General features: G+C 35.6%; 1 protein-coding gene across 1 annotated transcript; it reads right to left on the bottom strand.

Moving 5' to 3' along the window:
* Nucleotides 1-572: 572 nt before the first annotated feature.
* On the bottom strand, nt 573-7007 carry LOC114366343 (membrane-associated progesterone receptor component 1). The gene is made up of 3 exons (XM_028323200.1): nt 6653-7007; nt 2025-2174; nt 573-1346 (listed from the first exon to the last, which is right to left on the bottom strand). The coding sequence occupies exons 1-3, from the start codon at nt 6936-6938 to the stop codon at nt 1255-1257; spliced, it is 528 nt and encodes a 175-aa protein (XP_028179001.1). The 5' UTR covers nt 6939-7007; the 3' UTR covers nt 573-1254.
* Between the last annotated feature and the right edge of the window lie 5543 nt (nt 7008-12550).

Genomic DNA, 12550 nt, shown 5'->3' with positions numbered 1-12550 from the left:
GGTGTCTAATTGAACTCTGGTTAATTATTGTAAACTTGTCAAGACAGAAAATATCAGAAGAATTTTTATCGCCTCTACTTTTCGACAGAATGGATTACCAATCATACCTAATATCGGTCTTCATTTCAACCACAATAATTGGTAGTGGTTACTAAAAAAATTAAGTACAAGGGCCGGAAGACGTAGCGTGGGCAGACCTCCCACTAGGTGGACCGACGATCTGGTGAAGGTCGCGGGAAGTACCTGGATGCGGGCAGCGCAGGACCGGTCGTTATTGAAATCCTTGGAAGAGGCCTTTGTCCAGCCGTGGACGTCATTTGGCTGAAACGAACTACAAAGTTAGTGTCACCTGATAACTTCTTCATAATCTTTATGTCGTTTATCCTTGGTCAACCCACTCATCATAATCGTCATTATGATTTGCTATCATCTGTACATTAGCCTGATAACACAAATCATCATAACAGACAGATAAAAGTTGTTTAAGTTTTTTTAACAGGATTGTGCTAGTTATTAGTTTTCTCGTGTCTTAACATTAATTAAAGGTCATGGTAAGAAATGAAAATACACCATAACAAGTAACCCTATAAAAATATTTAATTAAACATTTACCCGGTTTCTACAAAATATCACGTTTCGGCAACAATATTTGGGCATAAGAGAGGTATGTGCAGCAAGCTCAGTCGTCAGTCGTCACGTGACCCGTAATAATTTTGATACTCTTTTTAGGACGTTTTGACCATTAAAGTACATGACTTTTTATAAGCACAAGACAGCATTTCTTGCGGTCTTTGGAAAAACAAATAGATTTATTCTGTTTATAAAGGCAAGACGCCTTTATTCTTAGCCCTTGGTTCGATGGAGCCATAGGAAATGCTTATAGTCGTATAAATATCTTTGCAAGTGAAACTTTTTAGACTCTATGATAGCTGCTCCACTTTTACATATCAAAAGGCTCTCAAGCGTTCATAAGTTCAACGTCTTACATTACAGCTACATTACAATCTAAGTAGGAATTAAAAATTGACGTACACTAAAAATTTTCCAGCTCAACAAACTCGCAATTAATTCCGCGCAATTATTTTTTTACGGGTAAAAATCCCATTTCGAAGCTTGCCAGTAAGAAGCCTGCTTCCAAATGGGATTTTTTTTTCCATTTTGTAGCCAGCTATGAAATGGCTACGAAATGGTCCAAGGGCTTCAGTAGGGAGTGAGTCTGCGACATGTTTCTCTGTTGTGACCACATTTAGGCCTTCACTGGCTTTTCTTGTCTTCGCTTTCGTCATCACTATAATTTTTCGGCTCTTCACCCGGCTTTAGGAGGCGGCCGACGATGTCATATTTTTCTGTAAAAGATTAAAAATGTTTAAATAGTAGTTATTCTTATAGGACTTTGATATGATTACATTGTGGTTCATCCACTATGTGAAAAAGTGGTTAATGAGTGTAATATTTTTCTTAATCTTACATAGTGCAAACTTTTTGAATAATTTATTAGGTACTTTTTGACAGTGAATAGTCAAAGTAGAGACCAAAGTGATATACGGGACTATTCCATCCTCTCGTTCCCACCGCTACAACTCCTGTGTAGCCAGGATGTACCAGCTCGACCGCCAATAAAACGCAACCATCACCAACGTGATAATTATACAAACCAAGTGTAATTTGAAACTGATCACAAAATGTAGAGCCTACGCATTTACTTCATGTAAATGTAATTTATCAGCTCTATCCGTTTTTCCACTTCTGCTAGGCTGATAAGAGTGACTTTTGATTGTAGGTACTGTCAGTGTTTTGATTGGTGTGCGCTAGGCTCTACTTATGCTAACAGTCTTTTTGTGTTAGACACAAACACCGTTAAATTCAATCTAATCTATTTGTGTTTTGTATTAATTAAAATCAAGTGAAAGTGTTTTTTTTACTTGATTAGTATTCATTGAAATAAGAAGTTACTTGTTACTTTTATTTATATCTTTTTTTCTAGCGACAAAAACGTCCTACAGATTAGTATATTCAAGGCTTACCTCTGAATTGTTCTTCCCACTCTTTGGCTGATGCAAGCTCTTCATCCTTGAGGTCGCTGACGTCATCGTACTCTTTGTCTGACGCTGCCACTTCTCCCGTGGCTAGCCCTCTAGTGGCATCCTTACCAGCGAATGCAGAGTAGGGGCCACCTGGAATTTGAAAAAGATAACAATCAATCATGTACTCTATGAACATATGACTCTAGGTATAAATTCTCCTGCACACAACTCTAACATTTACCCCCAGCAAGATTCTATCCAAGAACACCATCTGACGTTTAGTTCGATGACCGAAATACCAAGCCAGTAGGCCGTAGGCGGCATTTGTTTTTTATGGATTCACGTACTCACTAAATCGTTCTTTTCTTGACAAAAACACCTACCTATCAAGTCATAGGTAAATCTCCTACCTATTAAATCAAAGATAAAATTTTATCTCGCCATTTTATCGATTTTACGCGATAAGCCCATACGTTTGTCGTCTAAAATCTTCAATAAAATTTATTACAGCATCCTAGCCCGGCTGGTGATAAAATAATATTGCGAAACGAATTATTGTGTGATGATTTATGCTTCTTAATCAAAATTAAATCCTGTTATATTGTCTGCAACAACAGAGGTAATAAACATGTTTTGCTCAGATTTTGTTATCTAAAATAACAAGATATCTACAATTGCTGTCTGTACCGAAATATATTTAGCATTCGGTACAAACGATATTAAATATCTTTGTACGACCCTCATAATAATATTTAAGACAATGCTTTACACATAAAATATTCATATCTTACACGATGTTGGTAATGATGTTTTTATTTTAAGCGAGGCGTGTTGTTAACTTTACAACATAATTCATGCTAAATAATATTCAACGTAAAGTAAAAAATATACATACTAGGTACATTAACATGTCAATATTAAAGTAAAATGTTTAACAGGATTTCGTATGTCTTTGTAGTTTTTTATACCAATTAGGTTTGTTATTCTTTCGTATTATAAATAATCATAATGCACAATAAAAACACTGATATCCCGTAAAATGATTTACGGAGACATATTCGTTTAAATATTAACGAACTCACAAAATCTACCTATTTCCATGTTTTTACATTAATGGAAGTGTCATCAGAGTGAATAAAATATGAATTATGTAGATGGGCTATCTTTAGGAAAATAAGACGTAAACAATTTTTAATGTGGTGAGAGATTTTCCTCCCCCAAGAAAGTATTTTCTATTTTCAGGGACTAAACTTGCTCGGGGATATTTGAAAAGAAAAAACATTAGTAAGTAACTATACTATTTACATTTTTTCTTGATGGTAACTCACAGATATTGCTCTCGCAAACAGTAGGTTTTTAAGTACCTAACTATAATAACATTTTACGCTAATTGCTTACTATGGAAAGTTTGCTGATTTCTGTTTTGTTTTTTGTATGATATTTATTTAACTCTGTCTATGAAAATTGTTTCTTGAATCTCTGTTAGGTTTGTTGTGGTACAAAAAACATACGTAGCAGAAAGAGTTATTTATAACTTTTACCAAAATGGAATTATAACTTTTTCCTGATACCAAATTATCAACAAGTTCAAAAGTTTTTGAGTGTTTGGTACACATAGCGCACCTCGCAAACCGTATACTGATAATATGACTCACATAATTTGTTATCGTGTAACATCGGTTAGGGAACTCTACGTTGGGCGCAGTGATTATTTTGACCTACATTGATTAATTGACACATTACAGTGTAGCCCAGTATATTTTTCGAAGCATCTAGCAGCATAAAATATACTTTAACCAGCTATTAAATTTCACGCGGCTTCGTTCTCGTTAAATTCAGTTTATATCAGATCGTTGTATATCACAGACATGTTATTCTGGCGAATAAATAATAATAATGTAAAGTTTCATTAATATCCCTTCAGTAGTTTTTGGTTGATTGAGTAATTAAGTACTAAACAGTAAACATTCATCCTCACAAACTTATGCATTTATAATATTAGTAGGATTGTACCTACTTTGAAATAAAAAAATCATTGTTTATTTCAGATTGTTTTAATCGGCAATCCACCCATATCGCGAAAATTGCAAGTCACGTCTTTGATTTAAGAAACTGGGAAGATACTGCTAATCATCGTTACAATTTATTTCTTCATGAGCGAGGATGAATCAGACGAATTTTCAGGACTTTTAACAGAGAATACCTAACACGCTGCTGCTTTCTAATGTATCTGTCAAAGTAAAATTGTGAACTCCGTCAGTTCATAATATAACGCGCGAGATTCTAAACTAACAGAGAGGTTAGATTGTAGTCAGATTATAATGTGACGGAATTTACAACTTTACTGTGACATATCTAGTACTTAGAGCTGTGATTTTATAAACTAAAGTTCATTATGGCCCCCTGCGGAAAGTTCTTGAGTTGCGACCACGAGCCGGAAGAGGTAGCGTGGGCTGGCCTCCCACTAGGTGGACCGACGATCTGGTGAAGGTCGCGGGAGGTGCCTGGATACGAGCGGCACAGGACCGGTTTTTGTGGAAATCCTTGAGGGAGGCCTTTGTCCAGCAGTGGACGTCTTTCGGCTGAAATGAACGATGGCCCCCTGCGCGGACGGACAACGTAGGGACACAGGTATATAATTAGGTATGATGTATTTTTCGGCGAGCAAACTACTTTTTTCTTTTGTAATAAACTCGTAAATTACTAAATCAGCAATTATACGAGTCGCGTATATTGAATAAGGTCACAGTCAATGTCAGCAGCAACTTACGAATATGCTTAAAACCATTTATACAATACTATAAAGGAAGTAAGTAGGTCAACTTAACATGAACGATGTGTCTAGACAACAGACAACCAATGGCGGTTTGAATTTTAATGTATTTAGTTTGTCCATTTTTTTTGCACAGTCTTTAAATCTCTCTGTGAAATAGGTACTAAATAAATATTGTAATGGGTAAATAATACTAATGTCTCTTATTGTTTTTACTGCAGTACACTTAGCATAACCGATAAGCCGGTCGCGTGGTCTTTTTGGATTGGGTGCATGTTTTTATGGAGCCATTTTTATTCGTAATCGTTTTGACGTGGGAGAAAAAGTCAGCTTAGCCATGGTTAGGTTTGTTTTTTGAACATTTTACTCGTTTGAGAGCAAAGATTGAAAATTTTATAGTTAGTGCTTTATGGGTTTTAAATGTTTCTGATGATTACGATTATTTTCAATATCGTTGTTACAAAAACAGTTTAAATAGACTTATCCTATTACTATTTCTATCAGGTAAGTATAGTAATATCACATCTTTGAGAAATATACAAATATATATCCTACCTATCGATAAGGAAATTTTGTACTTTGTACCACCGAACTGCAATTTCATCATTGATTGATTAAATTTGCCTATAACTTACATGACTCTCGTAATGATGACTCAGCAACTCAATGTACAACATCCAAAGTATCTATGAATGTCCAACATCCAAAGTACTTAATCTATGAAACTAAAGTTAATGTTGCATAATTTGTCAATTTTTAAATGTTATAATTTTTTCCTAACTAAAAACCGTATGTGTGTAGGTACTTACCTTGTGATTTAAATCTTAGTTGTAGTTGTTGCTCTGTTCTCATCCTACTTCCTTCCTACTATCCTATTAATATTATAAATTACGCGAATGTTTGGATGTCTGGATGTTTGTTACTCTTTCACGCAAAAACTACTGAACGGATTTTGATGAAACTTTACAGTATTATTGTTTATAACCGAGATTAACATATAAGCTATAATTTATAACGATCTGTAACAAACTAAATTAAAGCCGCGGGCTAAAGCTAGATTTAATATAATAATAGTACTAATATCTGCTAAAATGACATTCTCGAAGGTTGTATGTCGTAACTAGTAGTTAATAGTATGTCATGATGACAGACAAGTTTTATTGTAAACGTTTGATTCGCGACGGAATCTCTTATCTATTTACTAGTGTGCAGTAAAACTTCACTAACACCACAAAAATGTCATCTTTAAAACATTATCCAATTCACATACAATATTTACCCACGGCGTCTGTTATCGGATACTTCGATCGTTGTTGATGGATCGCATAACGATAACATTGGCCTAATAGCTGTGATATAACTAGTTTCAAACAACCAGTTCTCCAAAGTGTGGAGGAACCAGAGCGTGCGCAACACCTGTCCTTATCACACACTCCCGCTCGCAACGCGTGTGACAGAGACCGCCGTATATCATGTGTTGTGCCCGGTGATCCATGATAATTAGATTCATAAACTGTTTTTAAGCGATCATAGAGACTAGACGCTACTACGACGCTACTTTTCATTGAGTTTATTTACTATTACTATCGACCAGTTTATTTCCAGTGCAGCTAAATCGTTACTTCTACAGGGCTTATCGGCAACCACTTATAAACAAGCCAATTTCGGCGATACCGCAGATTGGAAGTATTGTACATGCCTACAATTATTTTGCGGTACCAAAATTTATAGAGGCATAAATCGTCAGTCGACTCTACCCTAGTTATTAAACTAGAACCCATATAACCGACGGCGACATCATATTTTACTGCATGATTTCGGAGTTTGATAATAATTGAAGGTAAAGTGAACTTACCAGGACCATAGAATCTCTTTCCTCTTGTGACATCAAAAATGACACCATTCACAGCCAGCAAAACTCTTCCATCAGCCTGGGTGCCATCGTATTTCTTCAACTCGGCGACTGTTAAGTCCTTTCGTATCTTTGGCAGCGGTTTTGGTGGTGGTGGGAGCTCAACCTCCGACTCGAATTTCGACTGTATGATCTTGTAAATAAGGTACACTATAACTGCAACTAAAACTAGGTTGATGGGACTGGTCAACTCGTCCCAAAACCCGATGGTCTGCTCTGTCTCTGCCATGTTTTTTGATGCGTGCAAGAGGCGCGGGCGCTGGTTGTACACTGAGCGCGTTGTTATCGCGTACGCTTGCTCAATTACGAGTATATGGTGGGGCTAACATTAGCTGTGGTTTTTCGTCCATTCCTGCTGACGACCGGCGACCGTCAATTGTTTTGTGACGTCACGCCCCCGCGGTCTGTTTGGAAATAGTGTGTGCTGAGGTTTGTATGTGTTACTGTAAAAGCTCGAACTACGGTTAATCTTAAGATTTAAGTGTAAGTCTTAGGATTTACCGACATGAGTTGGTAAATGTAAGTATTTCTGAAAATACGACGACTTTTTCGAGCTTTTACCATTCGAATTCAGTATATGCTAGGTTTTACCTCTGTCAGCTGGTAGATGTTGGTTTCAGGAATAAAACAATGAGTAATTCTTAATTACTTAGGTACTTTCATCAACATTAGACAAAACAGGTACATAGTATTATGAAAGTATCATAATATGATAACAAACTAATACCAACTTATTTAAATTATTTGCAATCATTTATTTTTCTTGTGTTTTGGTGTTCACATTTTTACTGTTTCCTTTTTTTATTCCTTCTGACTCATTACCAACGATGTTGTTTTCGTAAAAGTTTACAGAACTTTTAATTAGTAAAATATAACAAAAATGATAATACCATGGACTCCATGGCTATTTTATCCATGGCATGGACGAAATGTGAAGTGGAAAAAATCGGAATTATAATAACCCAGCATTGATAGTAGCGCATACCCATATCTAGCCTATCTAGGACACTGAAATTTTGTACTGCAAGCATCCTACTAATATTATAAACTCGAAAGTTTGTGTGGATGTTTGTTACTCTTTTCAAGCAAAAACTACTGAACTGATTTTGATGAAACTTTACAGTATTATTGTTTATAACCCAGAATAACATATAGGCTATAATTTATGGCGATCTGTGACAAATTAAATTTCACGCGGGTGAAACCGCGGGCAAAAGCTAGTATTTTATATGACATGATCTTACGTTGCTAAAGATAAAACAAGGCAGTGACATCATGGTTTGTTTAATTGTATTAAAATGAAAAGTGATACCTTGGTCTTTCTTTTTAGTTCTTACATTATTCGTACATTTAAACAATACAAAAAGGTTGCGCTCGTGTAATGCGTAGATAAGACCGATTATTATCTGTCAAAAATGCTTGTTTTGTTTTTCAACATTTACCGTGCCATTAATGTAAATCCTAAGATTTACCAACGAAATGGTGGTAAGAGTTCGAATCGCAAACCTTTTGGGACATTTACCATTAGGAATTGGTAGATCTTAGGTTTTACTAGAATATCTTAGGATTTACTGCAATTCGAGCTTTTACAGTAACATATGCAATCAACGCAATGTCGTTATGCATATGAACGGTTCACGTGTTTTTATAAAAAACTACACATTCTAGTTTGCACTGTTCGGAGATTTGATTGATACACAAAGCGGGTGAATGGTTTTTTAACTAACGTGTATTTTTAATCTAGATTTGGAATTTGATAGAGTTCGACCCGCTAGGTTATAAAATAAAATGTAGCTACTACCGCAGCTATTGGTAGGATAGGAAAATAGTAAGAGTTATTACCTAACAGGATAAATTAAAATAAGTTCACTTGATGAGTAATATTTTATGGTAGCAAACGAAATTTTGCCAATGATAGAGCGGCTTAAAACACTATTCTATTCATGAATGAATGATATTTATTATTCGATTCATTACAAAGAATATTGACAATAGTATTCCTCGACTAACGATGACTTAGGGTTAGCTTTATCTTTGTACAGATGGCGGCACATCACACCAACCACTGTGGATCTTGTATACTTGTAAAAGGTGCTAATTTGCAACAAAAATGTCTGATGTGTAATTTGTCGCCTGTACAAAGTCGAGGTTCGAGGTTACTTTTAATATTTTCCTCATATCTGCGTAGTGCCGTGTGTTTCCTTTGACCTTTGGTACACTAAAATGAAATTATGAATAACATTTGTCCTCTTATTATGAGGTAAATTTGTTAATCTGCTCTCACTGTTCAGTGTTCATTACAAAGTCCTAACTGTAAGGAGGATTCCCAACGTATTCACAGCGTGTTTGTTAACTACGAGCATTATGGTTTAACGATTAGGTTAAAGTCCTAAGCATAGTATTATTATGTATCTTGGACGATGAAAGAGATCAATTTCGATCCGTGTACATTTTACTTTAACGTTCGCTTCCTAGTCAGAAACCATCAAAAATCGTATGGCTTACATCTATGGCTCGAATAACGTCATAGTTGGGGACGTTGGGGTCGTTTATCTGCAGTGAAATACAAGCACAAGTCAAGGCTTAACTTTGTTATATGTCCTCAACAATACGGTATAAGTCGTTATACCGCAGTGTCGACTGCGGCAAGTTAGAAACTTGGTTGTGCAATAAAATAAATTATATGCATCATCATCATCATCACCGCTGATCATAGCCCCCCCCCCCCAACGATTTCCAGATTGGCAGATGAAGGTAGGTCATAGATTTAATTTTCAAAGCAATTTAATTTAAAATGTGAGGCCTATGTTCAGTAATGGACGCCTATGGCTGAGATGATGATGATATAGGCTTAGTGTAACAGTGTCTCGGAAGTGTATTGTTCTTCGATAGAAACAAATCTCCAAGACGGGACGATGCAATGCAGATCGCAGGCGGGGTCGCGCCATTTTGCATCAAAATTATGCAGTAGATCTCGGAAATGGTTACTTAATATTAATTTAGTCGCTTCTTAAATTATGTGCAACAGAGTGAACTTCTAGGTCTTAGTAGCTCATGGATTATGCTAGAAAATAGCAACAATAAACATTGCAAGTAGTAATATAGTACTCGTATTTACTGTTGAAGTGGCTTGTTCAAGTTGAGGGCTTAAAAGACATTATTAGTAGATTATTAATATAAACTAGAACAGTTTTATCTACAAATAGATACTGAGAGTAATCTAGAGTAGCTACACCTGCTATTATAATAAAATCAAACGCCTTTTTAGTATAGTTAATATTAACTAAACCTGCTCTACCAAGAAAGGCTTAAGATACAACCAATAGTCATAGGCAATACTCATTATCATGTTTTGGTCATTACTAATAAACATTATTGACAGTGAGATGTATGGACATACCTTTTACATTAGCAGTTGTAACAGTAATGCTATCTGTATTAAACTAAGCTACTCGTATATGTTTTCCTAAATAAATAAATAAAATAAATAAACATAGTTTTTGTTTCAGTCGTTTCATTATCTTAGTACCTAACGAACCTTTTTGTAGTAGAATTTCTATACAAAGTAACTATTGTCTATTGTTATTAGAGTAAGATAGACTGGGGCGTGAGCGAGACAAAGATAACAATTGTCCGTTACTTTGATTGTGTGAGCTCATGCCTCAGTCGCCGTTTGAACACGCTATTACTGTCACGTTTGGATCGAGCCCTGTGTTTCATTTTGCTGACCTGCCCTTCGACGTTAATCAACCCCGCGTCCTGTCTTCTACGTATTTTTTATTTCATTTTATCTAGGTTTTATTTTATTTTTGTTTGATTTTTATGGGGGATTAGAAATAATTGCGCAATAATGCATACTATTGACGCGCATTATCTGTAAACTTGTAATTATTCCGCAATTTAAAATTTGATTAACCATTTCGTTCGTATTTAAGTAAAAACGGGCTAATCGTATTATAAATAACTATTCAAGGTCTTACTTGAACGTCTGTTATCTTAAATTTCCTATTCATGATATTAAAATGTAACCTAGACGTCAGCCGGAGAACGGTTATGGAAATGAGGCTGTGATATTGAACCTGAATTTGGAGATAAAACTGTTACTTTCTGTTCTTAAAAGCAAGACATACGACATATTTTCAATAAGAAGATGAAGAACACAAAATCTACAACTAAAAGTAGGCGCACACCGTTGATTTTTAGTGGGCCGATAGTTGTGCCCGATTTTAAATTGTATGAAGAATCAGCCAAATCGAATCGGCGTAGTGTGCGCACTCCCATACATGCCCATACTGATCAACTGCCCGACTAAGTTGTGCGAAGAAGTGGATATAATGAAATCTGATTGGTTATTAAAACACTTCTCCGCTCTGCTCCGTTATGGTGAAAACCGGGCCTAAGGGCATGTCATCGACGCGCGTTTGTAGCGATGCAGACGCCAATCACACGAAAGTCGGAACCAAACTATAGCATAGCAAAGCGTAGCAAAAAATTTAAGAGACATTTTTAGGTAAACTTTAAAAAATCCACTACCCAAATAACCTAACAATATTCCTGTTACTATTATTTTTCCAGAGGGGTTCGCCAGTACAGAGATTCGGAGTTGGACTATGTTTTATTTTGTTCTTTCGACTTCAGAGTGATTAGTCAGATTTTTTTCCAAAACCCAATCCAAGAGAGAAATAAAAATTAAAAGATGTTGAATGTGTTCTGAATAAAAAATCCAGTAAATGACAACGAAGTTCAATTAGCAAACAGACTAGGAAAATCAAATAGCAAACTCACAGTGCATCAGATCAACTATTTGTTTTCACATTTACTTTGAGTCTGGTGCCACATACCGAGTGTGTTTATTGACGTCTTTATGTTCCACAAGAACAAAATTTTCATTGTTTATTATAATATAATTAACATGATTTAGACTTGCGTATTTTAATTGGACAGTTGATGTTGTGCTAATTGCGCAAAAGTAACAAACAAAAATAATTACCTCTGTATTTGTGGTAAACGAAAGTCTAAATACTCTTTTTTGCATTGGCTTGTGATTGTTTTTGTTGTTTTGGCTGTTACGAGGTTAACATTAAAGTTTTCAGTCTAATTAAAAAGCTTTCACGAAGCTTAATTAGAGCTGTATTAGGACACCGTTTCAACTAAATACTAATTAGTTGCTGAATGTTATTTTGACGAAAAGCTTAAAGGCCTTCATCATCATCATCATCATCATCATTTCAGTCACAGGACGTCCACTGCTGAAAACAGGCCTGCCCCAATGATTTCCACATCGCCCGGTTGGTATCGGCCTGCATGCAACTTTTAACCTTAGCTCAGTAAATATTTGTCTCCAAAAAAGATCGTCTAAAGTTATTCTCGCTGTATTCAGCTATTTATTTATTCTATCTGCAGGCACAGAGTCTGAATAAAAACCCCGAACATTTAGCTCGCATCGGATGCTCGTTTGACGCCGGCGCGTGCGGGGAGATATTTCTTTATTAATTGACCGAATGAAGCGCTTTTCAATGTCGGCCAGTTATAAAATATACACGCCGCTACTGTGGCCGTATGTTGCTGGAAGTTTTTATCAGGTTTAAACTGCTTTATGTTTGAAAAGTTTAACTGAAAAGTACGCTATTTTTAGGCCTGTTATTTGAAAATCCTAATGTTGTTTTCATTTTGCTAAACATTAATTAATAAGATATTCAGTATACTAAATGAAATTATTCATGATACCTCTTAATCGTGTCCTTACATGGACGCATATACGATTATTAACTTCATACTTACCCACATTTAGAAACTGTTCTCTCTGCTTATGAGGTTTAAATGTTAATAAGTAATACAAAT

This window comes from Ostrinia furnacalis, unplaced genomic scaffold, assembly GCF_004193835.3.
Source record: "Ostrinia furnacalis isolate ACB-3 unplaced genomic scaffold, ASM419383v2 OfSCF0626, whole genome shotgun sequence".
In the NCBI taxonomy this organism is placed as follows: domain Eukaryota; kingdom Metazoa; phylum Arthropoda; class Insecta; order Lepidoptera; family Crambidae; genus Ostrinia; species Ostrinia furnacalis.
Note: the sequence above shows the minus strand (reverse complement) of the source record. Positions and strands in the feature narration are given on the sequence as shown.